General features: G+C 46.6%; 2 protein-coding genes across 2 annotated transcripts in view; one reads left to right on the forward strand and one right to left on the reverse strand.

The window, feature by feature from the left end:
- LOC127010188 (uncharacterized) overlaps positions 1 to 19,382 on the forward strand; it is a 39,113-nt gene extending 19,731 nt beyond the window's left edge. Inside the window, exons 2-9 of the mRNA XM_050884064.1 lie at positions 6,019 to 6,557; positions 10,721 to 10,800; positions 11,447 to 11,572; positions 12,354 to 12,502; positions 13,826 to 13,966; positions 14,195 to 14,255; positions 16,291 to 16,409; positions 19,298 to 19,382. Of these exons, the coding sequence (XP_050740021.1) occupies positions 6,494 to 6,557; positions 10,721 to 10,800; positions 11,447 to 11,572; positions 12,354 to 12,502; positions 13,826 to 13,966; positions 14,195 to 14,255; positions 16,291 to 16,409; positions 19,298 to 19,382 (825 nt within the window). The 5' untranslated portion in view covers positions 6,019 to 6,493. The remainder of the gene's footprint in view (positions 1 to 6,018; positions 6,558 to 10,720; positions 10,801 to 11,446; positions 11,573 to 12,353; positions 12,503 to 13,825; positions 13,967 to 14,194; positions 14,256 to 16,290; positions 16,410 to 19,297) is intronic.
- The window catches only part of LOC127009806 (uncharacterized), a 161,584-nt gene that overhangs the window by 123,186 nt on the left and 16,792 nt on the right, over positions 1 to 21,606 (reverse strand). The gene's annotated exons all lie outside the window — the stretch shown is intronic.

The following is a 21,606-nucleotide window of genomic DNA, read 5'->3' on the forward strand; positions in this document are numbered from 1 at the left end:
CGCGAAACCGCGATGGGTGAGACCGCGAACGGCGGGGGGTGACTGTATTGAGTCCAACAACCACGTCGTTGATGTAAATCATGAAGAGCACTGGGCCAAGAACCGAGCCCTGAGGGACGCCACTAGTGACCGGCGCCCACTCTGAGTTAAATCCGTCAATCACCACTCTTTGTTGTCTGTTGCTCAACCAATTCGTGATCCATTGGTTTACTTGACCGTCAATACCTATTTGCTTTAATTTGTAAAGTAGTTTATGATGTGGGACTTTATCAAACGCTTTCTGGAAATCAAGATAGACTACGTCCAATGATTTGGTTACATCATAAACTGAGAAAAGGTCGTTATAAAAGGTCAATAGGTTTGATAGGCAGGATCTTTTGTTACGGAAGCCTTGTTGTGAATCCCCAATTAATGAGTGGCTTTCGAGGTAACTCACCATTTTGTCTCTAATTATGCTCTCAAGTAGCTTACCTACAATTGAAGTTAGACTAATGGGTCGGTAGTTACCTGGTATTTTTTTGTCTCCTTTCTTAAAAATCGGTGTCACGTTAGCCTTTTTCCAATCCGAAGGGATGATGCCTTGTCGCAAGGACATATTGAATACGGTTGTGAGGGAGGAGAGTATTTCGCTCTTTGTTTCTTTAAGCAGTATAGGATATACTTTGTCGGGTCCGGGACTTTTATTTGTTTTAAGTGAATGGAGAGCCTTAAGGACTTCATCGGTTGTTATTTCAAAATTAGGCAATGCATGCTCGAGATTTACATTAGTAATGGTGTTGGTGGTAGAGGGAGGAAGACTGTTAGTATTAAACACCGAGGAAAAGTAATTGTTTAAGAGGTTTGCAATGTGTTGGCTGTCAGTCACTAGTGCACCGTCGCTGTTTGTTAAAGGTCCAATTCCACTTCTGATCACCTTTCTGTTGTTTATGTAACTGAAGAAATATTTTGGATTATTTTTACAGTTGGCTGCAATATTTTCTTCGTATCTACGCTTTGCCTGACATACTAATCTTTTTACTCGTCGCCTGGCATCATTATAAAGTCTAATGTTTTCGGGCGTGCTTTGTTCTTTCTTTAACTTGTAAGACAATTTTCTCTCCTTGACTGAGTGTTTAATTTCGCTATTAAACCAAGGTGGGCTTTTATTAGTGTTATTTCGCTTCTTGCACAAGGGGACGAATGTGTTCTGCTGAGTGAGTAAGTGATTTTTAAAGGTTAGCCAGGCTTCCTCTACATTGCCGTCATCTGATAGTTGTATTTCTGTTAGTTTTTGTCGGATTTCTACGAAGTTAGTTCTTTTGAAATTGGGCACCTTTACTTTATTTTAAGTCACTGATGTTTGAGCTCTAATGTCGACGCACACTAATTTATGATTGCAAGAACCGAGGTGTTCTCCTACCGTGACATTACTGACTAGGTTATCTTGGGTCGTTATAACACGGTCGAGTATGTTATTTTGTCGAGTTGGCTCAGAAACCATTTGGCTTAGATAATTTTCCTCTAAAAATTTGATCATTCTATGTGACTCGCCTTCTGTACCTGACAGTGTCGCCCAGTCGATATGGGGGAGGTTAAAGTCTCCTAATATCAGTGAGTCGCTGTTATTAAGTGACTGCCTTAAAATGTTGTACATCTTAAGATCGGCATCGAGTGATTGCCCGGGAGGCCTGTAGGTGACAGATATATTTAAATTGACGTTTGCAATGTTTACTTGCACGCACAAATGTTCGACGTTACTGTCTCGGTGTTTTGTCAGTGGGTTGCAAATAGCTTTTGACAAAAAGGGCGACACCGCCTCTACGGTTTACACGATCTTTGTTGAAGAGTCTGTAGCCATCTATGTTGTATTCGGAACTTAAATCAATATTTGTGGCGTCGATAAATGTTTCGGTTATAGCAATTATGTCAAAATTTTCTGTTAGAGCAAGACATCTCAGTTCATCAAATTTGTTTCTTAGGCTACGCGCATTGAAACTAAGGATTTTTAAGTTATCTAGAGGCTTGGTAATAGAGGTGGTGGTACTTGCGGGATCACGGTTACGGGTTTGTTGAGAGAATGAGAATGAGAATGTGAGGATGTGTGAGAAAGAATGAGAGAATGTTAGAGAAAGTGTGTGAGAGAGAGAGAGAGAGAGAGAGAGAGAGAGAGAAAGTGTGAGAAAGAATGAGAGAATGTGAGAGAAAGTGAGAGAGAGAGAGAGAGAGAGAGAGAGATTGAGGATGTGTGAAAGAATGAGAGAATGTTAGAGAGAGTGTGTGTTTGAGAGAGAGAGAGAGAGAGAGATTGAGGATGTGTGAGAAAGAATGAGAGAATGTTAGAGAAAGTGTGTGTGTGTGAGAGAGAGAGAGAGAGAGAGAGAGAGAGAGAGAGAGAGAGAGAGAGAGAGAGAGAGAATATGTGGTTGAAGAGGAGACTTGGTCCTTCCAATTGGACTTGTTTCACATGTTTTGGAAAATAACTTTGTGCTCATAGCATTTCTAATAGCACCCAAAGACCTCTACATTCCAGCAATATGATCTGTTTGTGTGTAAAAGCCATGGAAATGCTATTACAGATGACTTCCTTGAAATTACTACTCGGCAATCCTTCGCATTCTTTTGTGTCGCCCTTTTTCTAGCGCAGTTTTCTCGCCTCTTGTGTTATGTTTGGCCACAGAAATCATTGTATCTTACCGAGGAAACGTTGTGCTCCCATCCCTGCCTCTGTGGGTGCGACCAAAGCCAGAGCAAGCCGGCATAGAGACAAAATGTTGATGTGTGTGGGTGTTGCGCGTTCAGCCAGTCAGACAATGTTTTGGGTGGAATTGGGTCCTTCACTGAGCTCTACCTACCATCTGGTGGCCCTGGTGAAACTTCCAAAATAAACATGCGTACGTTTGAAAAATTATTCTTACTAGTTTGTTGCTATTACAGTAATCCCTCGTTTATCGCGGGGGTTAGGTTCCAGAACCCCCCGCGATAGGCGAAAATCCGCGAAGTAGCGACCTTATATTTATTTTATTATTTATATATTTTATATATATTTTATATATATTGTTTATATAAGCACACATATCTCTGTGAATCTCGCCTCAGCCCGTGTGAACAAGGTCACCCAACCACTAGTTTCTCGAGAGATTCAAAGTCGGCTACATTTCACGGGAAACTCATCGAAATTCTAGTCAGAAACTCACCAACATGTCGGTCACTCGTGTGGTCAGTAAGTTGTGGTCACAAGAAGAAGAAGAGCGTATCAGCTGTTCGGTTCAGCAGCTCTCCACGTGTTTATTCCAGCATTGCAAAGAGTTCCACGAAACTAGATAAGCTTGGAGTAATCATGTTGAGCAAGTTTAGGACTTGAGTCTTGTTCAAGTGTAGTCATTGCCTCATCCTGTCTGGGTCCTCACTTCCAAGTTCTCGAGCTAACCACTCACGAACCAACAAATGCTACAGTCGCTGAGCCAATCAGCGCCCAGGATACAGAACACAGTGCTCTGATTGGTCGCCTCCCATCCATCTGCCAATATTGTGCCGTGTACGATCACACGTGGGCAGACTAGCTCAAGCGGAAGCGGCTGTAGCTGCGTTTTCCATACGTGCGAGTCTTTGTTTACTCATCTGCTGTACGCTACGTATTTTATTTCAATCCAATATTCTTTTAATATGTTCTTATTAATATTTTCTTTTCTTTTTTATATTGTTTACAATTTTGGGGGGTAGAAAATGTTTCTTTTATAGCAAAATAAGTAAAATAATAAATATATTAAAATACCTCTATACCGCAAAATCCCGCGATATAGCGAAAAATCCGCGATACGAAACTAAATATTTACAATTTAAAAATCCGCGAGACCGCGATAAGTGAACCGCGATATGGCGAGGGACTACTGTATATAGAAATGACACATTTTTCTGATAGCTTCGGTATAGAGACACTTGACTTAGTAGAAGTATTTAAGAAACGGGTAAATGCAAGAAATAGGAAATTTAAATATATTTTTTACCACATGAACAATCGTCACATGCTCTATGTTGTTCCTTTAAAGTTCCATATTGTTAATGTAATATTATAAGATGCTAAAGATGTATGTATTATGATTTCAATTAGAAATATTAGATAAGTATAATACTTGCTGCCGGCAGCGTACGATATGTTTAGCAGCAGAGTAAACGACCTCCCGCGCTCTGATTGGAGGGACAGAGGAATGCATCGTGTTGAGGCAGCGGCGTGCCAGCCGGAGGAATGTTGAGTGGCAAATTTTCAACATTACCTTCCACAAGTACTATAAAATTTTGAAAGCAAGACACCATGCCAGACATGTTTGGCTTCTCATTTCTTGCATGACGGAAATATTTACCCAAGAGGCCGCCCTGATGCTTCCTATCAACCACGGGATGGAGTGTTGTAGGATATGTCGATGAATGCTCTTATTTTGCCAACAGTGTTCATTACATTGACATGAATAATGTACAGCACTTTTGGTGTTAACATGATAGTGACCATTACAACTCTGATATTTTGCTAGTTTGGTACAGAAAAGTGTCAAGCCTCGCTGGACCCCAGCACGCCACAGGCTTGGCTCTGGCAGCGGCTCCAGCAGGGCCACCAGTTGGCAGGTCCATTTCAGTGAAGGACCCAATTGGGGGCCGCGGTGGGGAAGGGGCAGAGCCAAGCTGGCTTCACTTTTGTAATGTCATGCCCCCTCCTTGTATTCTTCCTCCAAAGTCTCTGCGCCGCTCATCGGCTGTTGTTTACAAGATCTAACCTGCGGAATATTCCGCTTGCCATGGCATAGCCTACTGTCTCTCGCTCTCTGCTACCTCTTCAAATCAGCACTGTTGGTATCTAATTATAGCTGTTCTTATAATCGCTCTTCCTTATGCCTATTTATTACCCACAAATAATGGAAATACATTTCAGGATAAATGATAGCACAAGGAAAGAGAAGGAGAAGGTTCTTGCCTTAGACCAGTGTTTACGTTATGACTGTGTAGCATCATTACACGTTATGACTAAAAATATACCAAGAAATCTTACAATAAATGATTTATTAAAGGACTTTTTTGTGTGTGTGTAGACTGTAGCCTAACACTTTGCAGCTTTGTTCGCTGGATATGGTCCGTTTACGAGCAGTTCCGACTTAGTGTTATTATGAATGTCGCCTCAGGTTTATTTAGGCTAGTTCAAAAGGCACATATTCGTCACTAAAGATATTATTACCTTAGTGTATATCAGTGCAATCTGTAACCTTGAAAGAATAAAGGGTTTTTGGTTGGAATACAAAGTTAGGCGGGGTTCCCACTATTCCGTCTTGACGGATCCGTCGACGTTAATGACGTCAACGAAACAGCGGCCGCCCGTCAGGGATGATCCGCTCCGTCAGTCCATCACTCATCATTTGTTGACAAACATATGGACAGCAATAACCACAACGACTTCTTGTATATGTTATTTTGTAGCTAAGTACTTCTATTTCATATTTTCATGATATGTAGAATATTCAGCATCGCTGGACTGGCACCCCACCACCGCCGTTATGGACCCAAAAGTTAACTTGAGTTCATCTCTGGACGGGCTCCGCGGGGCCAGGCTCCGTTGATGACGTCACTGACGGTCGACGGATCCGTGAAAACGGAATAGTAGGAACCCCGCCTTAATTTCATGCACGTCAGAACAAGTTAAGACTTGGCCAATGACCGCACAGTACCACGACCAAAGCAATGATACCAAGTCTGCAAGTCCCTCCCGTAGGCTTACCCCCGCCAGCTCTCGTGACACCAACTACTGTTATTTTTATCCCCCCATCCTCATTCTAGAGTAGTCATTCCCAAGAATAATCAATAGCCAGAATGATTCCAAGCGTATCAAAACCTATCAGGAAAAAAAGTGTAGTACTCGTCAATAATTAAGGCCGGCGATATCATCAACCCGCACCATTAGCCCCACCCGGCGGCCTGGGGCTTGCCTTGGGGGCACCCACCACCGCCCCGCTCCCTCCCACCAACTTCAGTTCCCTTACCGGACAATTTCTTTTGCAGCACACGACTTTGTGTCCCGGCGGCCACCACTGGTGCTGGTGTTGAGTGAGGCCGTGGGACAGGTGCTGTGCTCAGCGCCTCCTCCGTACTCGCTGCCGCTGACTTCAGGACTCCTTGGTGCATCCTGCGCCTTGCCTGCTGGATTGGTCCCTGAGTGTGGCTCTGTAGGAGCCTTGCCACCGCCTGCTCCAGCATCTCTGAGGTTCCTGCAAGACCAGCCGACTCCTCCCACCTGGAGTAGTGTTGCAGTGGAGGCTGCAAGGCGGGGCAGCAGCTGGAGTGGCTGGGAGCAGCAGGAGCAGACTGCTACTGGTGTGAGGTTCAGGAGTGATGAGAAACACCACCACCACCAACAACAACAGCCGCTACTGCTGGCATCTCATCCACAAAGGGGGAAGTTTGAATTTCAGAAGTGTGAGAAGATCTGAGAGTGAGAGCAAGTTTACTAGCCACAGCCAAGTGTGTGGGAAAAGACATGCAGGGAAGGATGACCTCAACAAATACACCCACACACTCTGGTGTAAGACCTCATGAAAGCCGTGAGTGTGGCAAAAGGTTTAGTAATAAGAGTAACCCCAAACATCACACACTTACACACACTGGTGAAGGAAATCATGAGTGTGAAGTTTGTGGGAAATGTTTCAGGCAGAAGAGTGCCCTCAACACACACCCTTACACACACTGGTGAAGGAAATCACGAGTGTGAAGTTTGTGGGAAATGTTTCAGTCAGAAGAGTGCCCTCAACACACACACCCTTACACACACTGGTGAAGGAAATCACGAGTGTGAAGTTTGTGGGAAATGTTTCAGTCAGAAGAGTACCCTCAACAGACACACTCTTACACACACTGGTGAAAGAAATCATGAGTGTGAAGTTTGTGGGAAATGTTTCAGTCTGAAGAGTGCCCTCAACACACACACCCTTACACACACTGGTGAAGGAAAACAGGAGTGTGAAGTTTGGGAAATGTTTCAGGCAGAAGAGTGCCCTCAACACACACCCTTACACACACTGGTGAAGGAAATCATGAGTGTGAAGTTTGTGGGAAATGTTTCAGGCAGAAGAGTGCCCTCAACACACACACCCTTACACACACTGGTGAAAGAAATCATGAGTGTGAAGTTTGTGGGAAATGTTTCAGGCAGAAGATTACCCTCAACACACACACCCTTACACACACTGGTGAAGGAAATCATGAGTGTGAAGTTTGTGGGAAATGTTTCAGTCGGAAGAGTACCCTCAACACACACACCCTTACACACACTGGTGAAAGAAATCATGAGTGTGAAGTTTGTGGGAAATGTTTCAGTCAGAAGAGTAACCTCAACACACACCCTTACACACACTGGTGAAAGAAATCATGAGTGTGAAGTTTGTGGGAAATGTTTCAGTCGGAAGAGTACCCTCAACACACACACCCTTACACACACTGGTGAAAGAAATCATGAGTGTGAAGTTTGTGGGAAATGTTTCAGTCGGAAGAGTGCCCTCAACACACACACCCTTACACACACTGGTGAAGGAAATCATGAGTGTGAAGTTTGTGGTAAATGTTTCAGTCGGAAGAGTACCCTCAACACACACACCCTTACACACACTGGTGAAAGAAATCATGAGTGTGAAGTTTGTGGGAAATGTTTCAGTCGGAAGAGTACCCTCAACACACACACCCTTACACACACTGGTGAAAGAAATCATGAGTGTGAAGTTTGTGGGAAATGTTTCAGTCAGAAGAGTAACCTCAACACACACACCCTTACACACACTGGTGAAAGAAACCATGAGTGTGAAGTTTGTGGAAAAAGATTCAAACTGAAGAGTGTATTGAACAGTCACATCTTCAGACACTCTGGTCATAAAGGGTTCAAGTGCGATGTTTGTGGAAAACGTTTCATGACTAAGGGTGAGATTGCCCAGCACATGAAGGTCCACTTCCCCTGCTGAGGCTCAGTGCTGATTCAGTTCTGCTGTGTGGGGGAGCGCAAGTGTTTGTTGTGGTGGTGGTAGAGGGCTGTGTGGTGCACAGAGAGCAGAAAATAATCATTTATTGGAACAAATGTGACAGCATGATCTATTATTCACTTTCCAACCTAGGCTGCATGTGGTTGGTGGGTCCTGTGAAAGGTCTGATCTTTTGGTGACTGTCCTGGGCTGGCTGTTGTGGCGGGGCTTATTGGTCAAGTGTGGCTGAGCATTCATAGCAATAATAAACAGTGTATTTGGCCTTACAGCTGCTAAGCTTAGAATGTATATATTATAGACACATTGTAAAGAACAAGTACAAAATGCTGGGGTTGGGGTTCAGGGATCTAACCTCTGATCTCTAATATAACTGGACTGGCTTTCTCTGTACTAGCCTGGTAGGAATCCTGCAGCCCGCAGCCGCCATCTTAAGGTTCCCTCAGGCCGAGTCATTTATGTAAAGATTCCACCATCATCGCTCGCTGAGTGGCAGTGGGACGTAATAAAACACCTCATGATGAATTTTTGATTTATTTAATTTTTCGATGCCCAATGATTAATGTAGAATCACTTAGGTTTAAGGACAGACCACCTAGTCTGGACCATGGGGTCTGTGTGGTCTGATTTTCTATGTAATTCTATGTAAGTACTAGCTTTTTATTTGTTTGTGTAAAGCAACACTGGACACCTGTCTCCATATTTCTCACAAACCAACACTTTTTCGCGTTTACCAAAAGCTTGGAAAGGAAGCTGCACTATACCCATTTTTAAAGGGAAAGGAGATGCTTTGAAATGTGGTAACTCTAGGGGGATAAGGTTACTGGAGCATGGCATGAAGGTATATGAAAAAGTCCTGGAGAAGAGGCTGAGAAGGATAATAAGAATTGCTAAATGTCAGTTTGGCTTTTGCCCTGGGAGATAAACAAGTGAAGCAATATATACTATGAGAGGGCTTCAGGAAAGGTTTATGGAGCAGAGGAGGAGATTGTATCATGTTTTTGTAGATCTAGAGAAGGCATTTGACAGAGTACCAAGGGAAATTCTAAGATGGGCATTGAGAAGGCAAAGAGTACCAGAAAGATTGGTCGAATCGGTGATGGGACTATGTGAAGGTAGAAAATAGAGGATGAAAACAGTGGTGGGAACATCAGATGAGTTCAAAATTGGAGTGGGGGTTCACCATGGATCTGCCCTTAGCCCGCTCTTGTTTATAACAGTAATGGAGGAGGCAACAAGGGAAGCAAGGAGAGGCACCATGGGAGCTGCTGTCTGCAGATGACTTGGTAGTAAATGCAGAGACGGCAGAAGAAGTGAAAGAAAAGTTTAATAAATGGAAGGAAGGAATGGAGGAGAGAGGTTTGAAAATTACTATGTAAAAAAAAGTAGGCTACATGGTGACTGGAAAAGAAGCAAGAGAAAAGATTAAATGAGGGAAATATCCATGTGGATGCTGTGGGAAGGAGGAGGTGTTAATTCTGTCTTGTGCACATGTTGCAGGCAGTGGTGCCACCTTAGATGCTCAGGCCTCAGAAATGTAAGAGGAGAGCAGAATTTTACATGCCCAGCTTGTGTAAGGAGACAGCAAGGCCAAGAAACTGAGAGGGATGAACTAGAGGTGAATGGAGGAAAGCCAGATGAGGTAGAACATTTCTGTTGTTTGGGAGATGTTCTGGACTGTGAGGCAGGAGTGGAGAGGACAGTGAGAGCGAGAGTGGCGGCAGCGTGGTTAAAGTGGAGGGAGGTGGCTGGTCTACTTGTGAATCACAGCATCCCCTTAAAGAGCAGAGCAGGGTTGTGCCAATCGTGTATTAGATCAGTTATGTTGTATGGAGCAGAAACATGGGCTAACTCTAAAATTGATGGAGGTATTGAGAGCAAGTGATTGCAGAATGCTGAGGTATATGGCGGGGATCAGGTGGCAGGACAGGGTGTCCAGTGCAGATGTAGCTAACAGATGTGGAGTAGAGGACCTGGAAACAGTGCTCAGAAGGAAAGACTCTGATGGTTTGGACATGTAAAGAGAGCAGGTGAGGATACAGTGTTGGGAGTTGTGGAGAATTTAGAGGTAGAAGGAAGGAGGCCAGTTGGTAGACCTAGGAAAACGTGGAGAAGGTGTATACAGGAAGACTTGGCATTGCTGGGATTGGATGAGCATCAAGCAGAAGACAGAGTAGAATGGAGGAGAGCCATAAAGCGTCCAACCGCTCAGGAAGAGTGAAAACGGACATTAAACGAAATGATGATGATTTTATAGTATCCTTGTGTATGTGTACCTATAGAAGGAAATATTTGCAGGACTGAATTAAAGCTTTACTTCTTTATACATGCTCTGACTTGTTTAACTTTGGTCTAATTTTTGCTTTAACTATTCATCTTGATATTAAGTTTCAGTAAGATAACCTGACTCGTACATGCATGCATTCTAGTATAATATAATATTCAGGCTAAGCTTTTATTTCTGGAAGACCATATTTTTTCTTATTTCTTCCACAATAAACAAATTTAAGTAAGCTGGTGGTGTGCAAGATTTTTTGAGATTAATTTTCAAGTTTTAATTTTTCAAAGTCTTTACATTTTTCTCTTATTCCTTACACATAAAAGAAAGTAAAGGAAGTATTTAAGGTCATCTAACATCAACAAAATATCCAATTGAGTTCAAGATGAGTTGGTTATGGTGTAAGGTCACTTGAGGTCTTCTAAGGTCATGTAAGGGTAACTGATCCTTTGTGTCCCAACAGGGGAGATCAGCATCCATTGGTGTGGGTTCTGCTCCGAGGACTTCCTGGGCCCGAGGGAGTGCAAGGAACATATAAGTAAGGTGAGGCTCTTCTCTCGCTCCATTCCTCTCCTCCCATCTCTTCTCACTTTCCTTCTTGCTCCTTTTATCAGTTCCTCCCTTCCCACCTTTTCCTCTAATATCCACTTCCATCCACTGTTCCCATTTATCTCTGTTCTCTTATGTCCCTCCATGCCTCTGCCTTTCCTTCCATCTTCATTCCTGTCTCCGTTTATCACCTCCTCCCTTCCCTCAGTCTTGTGTCACTATTTCCCATTCATCTTAGTTAGGTCACCTCTTTCCTTTCATCCTTCCACACTACAAAAAAGGGAAATTTATCGCTGACATTTAGGCTTCATTCAATTTTATATGTAATTTCCTCCAGTGGGCAGTGTTTTGTTTAGCCTTATTTATGTCGCCTTGAGCTGCCTCCCTTCCTGTAACAAAGAAATATAAAACTGACCTTCTGCTCCACCCCCCATATTGATCCCCTCTTCTTCTCCCTCCCATTATTCTCCTTCATGCCCCTTTTGTTCCTCTTCCTCCCTCACATTCTGCTCCACCCCCCATATTGATCCCCTCTTCTTCTCCCTCCCATTATTCTCCTTCATGCCCCTTTTGTTCCTCTTCCTCCCTCACATTCTGCTCCACCCCTCATTTTATTTCCCTTCGCCCCTTCACCCTACAGGAGCACCCCAGCAGGAGGCCACGGGGGGGTGGTCCGGGGCAGCACACCCCCCGGGGCAGCCAGGTGAAGTACCCGCCCCAGCCCGGCACACTCATGGGCCACAGGAAGGCACGCTCACCTGGCCAGGTCAGTGTCGTTAGTGTGTGCCTTACCTGCTCTTGTGTCTGTGTGGAGTTTGTTTTTACTTTTAACTATTTTCAGTGTTTCCTTTTCACTTTATGGCACTGCTCTCTCCCTCTCTTACTCTTCACCCATCTTACTCATAAAAGTCCTCTTGTGTCCACTGCCCTCTTCATTTTTTCCCTCCTCTTCATGCCCTTTCTCCATCCCTTCTTTCCTTCTCTTCTTTTGTGCCTCCTTCTTCTGTCATCTCCAAATTCTTGTGCGTCCTTTTTCTGTCATCTTTCTTGTGTGTCTGTCTATAAGTGCAGCTCAGTCCTCTGTTTCTCCTGCCATTCAGTCGCCTTCATTCCGGCCCTGTTTCTCTGTTGTTATAAGACCCCTTTGTTTATCGAGCTATTTAAATCCCAGGGTTGTGCCTTACTGTTAATGTCTTCCCCTTTCCATGCTCTTTTGTTTCTTATCCTTCTTCCTTCCTTCCTTCCTTCCTTCCTTCCCTCCTTCTTCTCTTTGGCCTCCTTTTCCTCATCCTTGAATTCTCTCCTTAGCTCATTCCAGTCCTCTCCTTTTCTCTATTCTCCTTGTATCACTCCCTCCCTCCCTTGCTTTCCCTTCACTTCCCTCGACTTCATTTTTTAGTCCTTATTCATTTTTTCTTACCTTCCTGTTCCTAGCTATGCACACTTTCCTATCAAATCTTTATGAAAAATGCCCACACTACACTTTGTTCTATGTCATCCCTATATTCTTCTGCTCACCTTGCTTTCCCTTCATTGCCCACTCACAGGAAGAGACTACAGGTCCAGGTGGAGGTGGAGGAGAGGAGGTGGAGGGCAAGAGGAAGGTGAGGACTCCGAGGGCTCTGCAGGAACAGTTTTGGCTGCAGAAACAACGGCCAAAACCTGTGTGTTCCGTGGAGGTGGAGAAGAAGCACAAGTAGGTCCCTTAGGGGTGTGGGAAGGGGCTGAGTAGGAGTGGTAGTAGTAGCAGTAGTAGTAGTAGTAGTAGTAGTAGTAGTGTTGGTAGAGGAAGTAACAGTAGTATTGAGATTAGAGAAAGGAGGAAAGATGTGAAAAGTTTCCTCAGCACCTCTTAACCCATTCCAGTATTTCACCCACTTAGTGTAGAATTTATGACCCCATTTAATCCTTGCTAGTAGTAGTAGTAGTAGTAGTAGTAGTAGTAGTAGTAGTAGTAATGGTTGTAGTTGCAGTAATAGTCGTAACTTTACCTTTACTTCCCTTTTAATCCCTGTTTCTGGTTCCCTTCCTTTCCTTACTATTCAACCTCTCTCATTCCCCTTGTTTTACCTTTCCCTTACCAATGATCTCGGGTACCTCAGAATACTCCTTAAATATTGTTTGTTTTACCTTTACTGTTTCTTTCATTTCTTGTTTGTTGTTCCTTGTTTCTGGTTCCCTTCCTTACTTACTGTGCAGCCTCCCTCATTCCCCCTTATTTACCTTTCCCTTACAAACAGTCTCGGGTACCTCAGAATACTCCTTAAATATTGTTTGTTTTACCTTTACTGTTTCTTTCATTTCTTGTTTGTTGTTCCTTGTTTCTGGTTCCCTTCCTTACTTACTGTGCAGCCTCCCTCATTCCCCCTTATTTACCTTTCCCTTACAAACAGTCTCGGGTACCTCAGAATACTCCTTAAATATTGTTTGTTTTACCTTTACTGTTTCTTTCATTTCTTGTTTGTTGTTCCTTGTTTCTGGTTCCCTTCCTTACTTACTGTGCAGCCTCCTCATTCCCCTTATTTACCTTTCCCTTACAAACAGTCTCAGGTACCTCAGAATACTCCTTAAATATTGTTTGTTTTACCTTTACTGTTTCTTTCATTTCTTGTTTGTTGTTCCTTGTTTCTGGTTCCTTCCTTACTTACTGTGCAGCCTCCTCATTCCCCTTATTTACCTTTCCTTACAAACAGTCTCGGTACCTCACACCACCGTTATAGGTAATAGTAACTCAACCTTTACTTTACCTTTAATTCTTGTTTCTGGTTCCCTATCTTATCTTGCTGTTTAGTCTCTCATTCTCCCTCTTTATCTTTCCCTCACAAATAATCTCAGGTAACTCAAACCACTCCTTCCTTATATAGAATAATAGCAACTTTACTTCTTGCTTCTTGTTTGTTTTTTTCTTGCTTCTAATTCTTCTTCTTTCCCTACTGTTCAGTCTCTTTTGTTCCCCCTATTTATCTTTCCCTTTTAACAATCCCAGGTAACTCAGACCACTCGTTTCCTCCCCCACCAGGAGTTCTCTGTCCACCTGCAAGTACTACAAGTTTTCCTCGGAGGCCAATCTGAGGCCCATAGGGAGTGCCACGGAGGCGGGGGCGGGAAGGGCGGCGAGAGGGGCTTCTCCTGCTCCCAGTGTGGCTTCAGGTGTGATAAGGTAAGGAGGTGAAGGTGAATTTGTCTTGGAGTATCGTGAAAGAGAAATGTCTTGAAAAATATAATGTGACTAATTCTTAACCCTTTGTAACTTGGGATTGATGCTTTTTTTTTTTGTTTTTTTTCATGACCAGTTTTGTGTCGCGTAATGAACCTGTGTGTGTGTTTTGCTGTGGTCGGTGGGTCAGCTTCACCTCTGCAAGGATCACGCTGGACATGACCTCCTGAGCTGCGGGATCTGCCACACCTACAAGACGTGCACCCAGCAGCGCCTCCTCGTCCACCAGAAGGTACACTCCGACGTCAGGGAGCACATTTGTACGGTGCGTAAATGTTTGTCTGTGTGTTGGCCCAGTGTCTGTCCTCTACTTATTCTTTCTCATGCATTGATTCTGTCTATTACTTAGGTTGGTGTTCTCAGATGCTTCCTTCCACCCCTCACATCAACTAATTCACAAAGACTGAAAAGGAGAGTAGTAGTAGTAGTAGTAGAGAGTGTTTTCTTTGGTTCACGGTACAGAGCAAACTACCACCAGGGTCATAAAACTACCCCTGGAAATCACACCCTCACATCAACTAATTCACAAAGACTGAAAAGGAGAGTAGTAGTAGTAGTAGTAGTAGTAGAGAGTGTTTTCTTAGGTTCACAGTACAGAGCAAACTACCACCAGGGTCATAAAACTACCCCTGGAAATGCCCAAAACTCCCATGACAGCCTTGCCAGATACGTGTGCTCGGGCGCTGAAGTGTTTGAGAATGTGACCCTTGTTCTCTTTCTGGGAGTAGCAGTTTTGTATTTTTTTATATATATTCTCTACTTATTCTCTATTGATTCTTTTTAGGGGAAGCTGTAGTTTTGTGGGTGTGTCTTTTCCATTTTATTTACCTGTTCTCTGTCAATTTTGGACGGTGAGGCAGTGGTCTTGTGTGGGCTATTTTGTGATGTAATTTTCTATCTTTTTGGGGGTGGGGGTGAGGCAGTGGTCTTGTGTGGTCTTTTTGGGGGATGGGGGTGTGGCAGTGGTCTTGTGTGGTCTTTATGAGGGGTGGGGGTGAGGCAGTGGTCTTGTGTAGTCTTTTTGGGGGGTGGGGGTGAGGCAGTGGTCTTGTGTGGTCTTTTTGGGGGTGGGGTGAGGCAGTGGTCTTGTGTGGTCTTTTTGGGGGTGGGGTGAGGCAGTGGTCTTGTGTGGTCTTTATGAGGGGTGGGGTGAGGCAGTGGTCTTGTGTGGTCTTTTTGGGAGGTGGGGGTGAGGCAGTGGTCTTGTGTGGTCTTTTAGGGGGTTGGGGGTGAGGCAGTGGTCTTGTGGGGTCTTTTTGGGGGTGGGGGTGAGGCAGTGGTCTTGTGTGGTCTTTTGGGGGTGGGGTGAGGCAGTGGTCTGGTGTGGTCTTTTGGGGGGTGGGGTGAGGCAGTGGTCTTGTGTGGTCTTTTTGGGGGGTGGGGTGAGGCAGTGGTCTTGTGTGGTCTTTTTGGGGGTGGGGTGAGGCAGTGGTCTTGTGTAGTCTTTTGGGGGTGGGGTTGAGGCAGTGTTCTTGTGTGGTCTTTTGGGGGGGGGGGGGTGAGGCAGTGGTCTTGTGTGGTCTTCTTGGGGGTGGGGTTGAGGCAGTGGTCTTGTGTGGTCTTTGGGGGTGGGGTGAGGCAGTGGTCTTGTGTGGTCTTTTGGGGGTGGGGTTGAGGCAGAGGTCTTGTGTGGTCTTTTTGGGGGGTGGGGGTGAGGCAGTGGTCTTGTGTGGTCTTTTTGGGGGGTGGGGTTGAGGCAGTGGTCTTGTGGGTTTACAAAAATAAAAAAATGTGTGGTAGCTACAGTAAGTCTAGTTTGGTCTTTTTTCCCTACCTCCGCCCTGCACTGATATCTTTAGGCCTCCTCACCTATTTCTGTCACCTCTTTGTGTGCCTGTGTGTTTACCTGCTTGTTGTATAAAGTAGTGTGTCTTGTTTGGTCTTTTCCCCCAAACTACCCTCCACTAATACCTCTCTCAGCCTCCTCACCTATTTCTGTTCCCTTATACCTATTAAGTCTCATCTAACACACTTATCGCTGCCCCTTAGACCTGTGGCAAGGGGCTCAAAGTAGTGTGTCTTGTTTGGTCTCTTTCCCCAAGCTCTGCTCTCCACCAATACCTCTCTCGGCCTCCTCACTTCTTCTTACGTTCTCTCCCCTTCTGTAAGTATTCCTGTGTATTTACTTAGCCAAAATATGTCATCTTTAGCCTCTTTTCCCCAACTCAACTCCCCTTCCCCTCAACCAATACCTCTCAGGCTCCTAACTTAATTCTATCCTTTTATATAAGTTCTGATCCCATCCAACACCTTCACCGCTCCCTCAGACCTGTGGCAAGGGGTCCAAGCAGTCGGCGCAGCTCCTGAACCACCAGGGCGCACACATCACCGACCCCAAGGACATGCCTGCCTGGGCCGACAAAGCGTTCTGCGAGGAGTGCCAGAAGTGGTTCAGGGACAGGAAATCGTTTCAGAAGCACAACACTCTGGTTTGTAGCCATGTATTTTTTGTTATTATGTATGTATTATGTATGCTGGAAAAGATACTGAACCATCTAATTCCAAACTTGACTCCGTGGCCACTTTCTGGGTTTTGTCCCCCTGTTTTTTTCCACTTTTCTTCTCCTGCTGTCTTTTGTTTTTCATTTCTATGTTAGCTCATCAAGGGACTGTGTTTGGCTCTGCATCATTTCATGCCCTTTCATCTTACTCAAGAAACAAGTTTTATCCTGAATTAAAGTTTGTTTATTCAGCCCAGAACTTCACTGCTTAAACTTCCTCTGTTCAACCCATAACTTCACTGCCAAAGTACATTATGACACCTGGAAGAAGCTTTGGAGGAGGAGGGGAGGGAGGAATGATTTGGCAGGGAAGGGGGCTGGCCACCATGCCTTGACTGTAAAAACAAAGCCAGGATGTTTTCTTGACGGCTGTTCTTCTTACAGGGACCGTGGGCGCGTCACCAGAGGCAGCCACTCACCCCAGAGGACAAGGAGCCATGGGGTGCGGCACAATTGGCAAGCCGTGAACTGACAGACACTGGACAGCACCCTGGCAGAACGTGTACAGAACAGGAGTCTGGAGGCAGTGCAGGGTGAGTCTCAGCCTGGTGACGATCCTTGTCCTGATATACCCAGCATCTCTCCCCTCCACACATGTCCACACCATCTCCAGCATCCTGATATACCCAGCATCTCTCCCCCCTCCACACATGTCCACACCATCTCCAGCATCCTGATATACCCAGCATCTCTCCCCCCTCCACACATGTCCACACCATCTCCAGCATCCTGATATACCCAGCATCTCTCCCCCTCCACACATGTCCACACCATCTCCAGCATCCTGATATACCCAGCATCTCTCCCCCTCCACACATGTCCACACCATCTCCAGCATCCTGATATACCCAGCATCTCCCCCCTCCACACATGTCCACACCATCTCCAGCATCCTGATATAGCCAGCATCTCTCCCCCCTCCACACCATCTCCAGCATCCTGATATACCCAGCATCTCTCCCCCCTCCACACATGTCCACACCATCTCCAGCATCCTGATATACCCAGCATCTCTCCCCCCTCCACACCATCTCCAGCATCCTGATATACCCAGCATCTCTCCCCCCTCCACACATGTCCACACCATCTCCAGCATCCTGATATACCCAGCATCTCTCCCCCCTCCACACATGTCCACACCATCTCCAGCATCCTGATATACCCAGCATCTCCCTCCCCTCCACACATGTCCACACCATCTCCAGCATCCTGATATAGCCAGCATCTCTCCCCCCTCCACACATGTCCACACCATCTCCAGCATCCTGATATACCCAGCATCTCTCCCCTCCACACATGTCCACACCATCTCCAGCATCCTGATATACCCAGCATCTCACGCCCCTCCACACATGTCCACACCATCTCCAGCATCCTGATATACCCAGCATCTCTCCCCTCCACACATGTCCACACCATCTCCAGCATCCTGATATACCCAGCATCTCGCCCCTCCACACATGTCCACACCATCTCCAGCATCCTGATATACCCAGCATCTCCCCCCTCCACACATGTCCACACCATCTCCAGCATCCTGATATACCCAGCATCTCACTCCCCTCCACACATGTCCACACCATCTCCAGCATCCTGATATAGCCTGCATCTCTCCCCGCTCCACACCATCTCCAGCATCCTGATATACCCTGATTCTCTCACCCCTCCACACATGTCCACACCATCTCCAGCATCCTGATATACCCAGCATCTCTCCCCCCTCCACACCATCTCCAGCATCCTGATATACCCAGCATCTCTCCCCTCCACACATGTCCACACCATCTCCAGCATCCTGATATACCCAGCATCTCCCCCCTCCACACATGTCCACACCATCTCCAGCATCCTGATATACCCAGCATCTCCTCCCTCCACACATGTCCACAGCATCTCCAGCATCCTGATATAGCCAGCATCTCTCCCTCCACACATGTCCACACCATCTCCAGCATCCTGATATACCCAGCATCTCCCTCCCTCCACACATGTCCACACCATCTCCAGCATGCTGATAGACCCAGCACCTCACCCCTCCACACATCTCCACACCATCTCCAGCATCCTGATATAGCCAGCATCTCTCCCCTCCACACATGTCCACACCATCTCCAGCATCCTGATATACCCAGCATCTCTCCCCTCCACACATGTCCACACCATCTCCAGCATCCTGATATACCCAGCATCTCTCCCCTCCACACATGTCCACACCATCTCCAGCATCCTGATATACCCAGCATCTCTCCCCCTCCACACATGTCCACACAATCTCCAGAAACCTGATATACCCACCATCTCTACCCCCACCACACCATCTCCAGCATCCTGATATACCCTGCATCTCTCCCCCCTCCACACCATCTCCAGCATCCTGATATAGCCAGCATCTCTCCCCTCCACACATCTCCACACCATCTCCAGCATCCTGATATACCCTGCATCTCTCCCCCCTCCACACCATCTCCAGCATCCTGATATACTCAGCATCTCTCCCCCCTCCACACCATCTCCAGCATCCTGATATACCCAGCATCTCTCCCCCTCCACACATGTCCACACCATCTCCAGCATCCTGATATACCCAGCATCTCTCCCCCGCCACACATGTCCACACCATCTCCAGCATCCTGATATAGCCAGCATCTCTTCCCCCTCCACACATGTCCACACCATCTCCAGCATCCTGATATAGCCAGCATCTCTCCCTCCTCCACACATGTCCACACCATCTCCAGCATCCTGATATACCCAGCATCTCCCGCCCCTCCAGACCTGGCCACACCATCTCCAGCATCCTGATCTACCCAGCAGCTCCCGCCCCTCCATATGTGTCCACACCATCTCCAGCCTCCTGATATACCCAGCATCTCTCCCCTCCACACATGTCCACACCATCTCCTGCATCCTTATATACCCAGCATCTCTCCCCCTCCACACATGTCCACACCATCTCCAGCATCCTGATATAACCAGCATCTCTCCCCCCTCCACACATGTCCACACCATCTCCAGCATCCTGATATACCCAGCATCTCTCCCCTCCACACATGTCCACACCATCTCCAGCATCCTGATATACCCAGCATCTCTCCCCCCTCCACACCATCTCCAGCATCCTGATATACCCAGCATCTCTCCCCTCCACACATGTCCACACCATCTCCAGCATCCTGATATACCCAGCATCTCTCCCCCCTCCATATGTGTCCACACCATCTCCAGCATCCTGATATAGCCAGCATCTCTCCGCCACACAACATGTCCACACCATCTCCAGCATCCTGATATACCCAGCATCTCTCCTTCCACACATGTCCACTCCTTCTCCAGCTTCCTGATTTTGCCAGAATCTATACCCCCTCCACACAGGTCCACACCATCTCCAGCATCCTGATATACCCAGCATCTCTCCCCCTCCACACATGTCCACACCATCTCCAGCATCCTGATATACCCAGCCTCTCTCCCTTCCACACATGTCCACACCATCTCCAGCATCCTGATATAGCCAGCATCTCTCCCCCCTCCACACATGTCCACACCATCTCCAGCATCCTGATATACCCAGCATCTCCCCCCTCCACACCATCTCCAGCATCCTGATATACCCAGCATCTCTCCCCTCCACACCATCTCCAGCATCCTGATATACCCAGCATCTCTCCCCTCCACACAAGTCCACACCAACTCCAGCAACCTGATATACCCAGCATCTCTCCCTCCACACATGTCCACACCATCTCCAGCATCCTAATATACCCAGCAACTCGCCCCCTCCACACATGTCCACACCATCTCCAGCATCCTGATATACCCAGCATCTCCCCCTCCACACATGTCCACACCATCTCCAGCATCCTGATATACCCAGCATCTCTCCCCCCTCCACACATGTCCACACCATCTCCAGCATCCTGATATACCCAGCATCTCTCCCCTCCACACATGTCCACACCATCTCCAGCATCCTGATATACCCAGCATCTCTCCCCTCCACACATGTCCACACCATCTCCAGCATCCTGATATACCCAGCATCTCTCCCCACACCACACATGTCCACACCATCTCCAGCATCCTGATATATCCAGCATCTCCCCCTCCACACATGTCCACACCATCTCCAGCATCCTGATATACCCATCTCTCCCCCTCCACATGTCCACACCATCTCCAGCATCCTGATATACCCAGCATCTCTCCCCTCCACACATGTCCACACCATCTCCAGCATCCTGATATACCCAGCATCTCTCCCCCCTCCACACCATCTCCAGCATCCTGATATAGCCAGCATCTCTCCCCCCTCCACATGTCCACACCGTCTCCAGCATACTGATTTAGCCAGCATGTCCCTCCCCTCCTCACCTGTCCACACCATCTCCAGCATCCTGATATACCCAGCATCTCTCCCCCCTCCACACCATCTCCAGCATCCTGATATACCCAGCATCTCTCCCCTCCACACATGTCCACACCATCTCCAGCATCCTGATATACCCAGCATCTCCCCCCTCCACACATGTCCACACCATCTCCAGCATCCTGATATACCCAGCATCTCTCCCCCCTCCACACATGTCCACACCATCCCCAGCACTTCAAACTTCACCTACATCTTAGAGATCAATGTTGAAATTATACACATTTTTGTACTTCAATGGCATGTTTATTGATTTTATAGACGTTAATGGCTGCAGTATTGTACAGTATAGAACATGTTGCTAACGAGTCCCTTGTCGGCAGATCCTGGGAGGGGACGGAAGGAGGGAAGAAGGAAGGAAGGAAGGAAGGAAGGAAGGAAGGAAGGAAGGAAGGAAGGAAGGAAGGAAGGAGGGAAGAAGGAAGGAAGGAAGGAAGGAAAGAAGGAAGGAGGGAAGAAGGAAGGAAGGAAGGAAGGAAGGAAGGAAGGAGGGAAGGAAGGAAGGAGGGAAACATGGAAACATGGAAACATGGAAATGCAGGCAACAGAAAGCCTATTGGCTCATTACGAGGTCGCCCGCTTGGTTGATTTAATCTGCTCGACCGCCACTTTGGGCTTGGTGAGCAGATGAAAGCACCTCGATATTGAGGAGCAGA

Source organism: Eriocheir sinensis, chromosome 42 (assembly GCF_024679095.1).
Source record: "Eriocheir sinensis breed Jianghai 21 chromosome 42, ASM2467909v1, whole genome shotgun sequence".
Taxonomy (NCBI): domain Eukaryota; kingdom Metazoa; phylum Arthropoda; class Malacostraca; order Decapoda; family Varunidae; genus Eriocheir; species Eriocheir sinensis.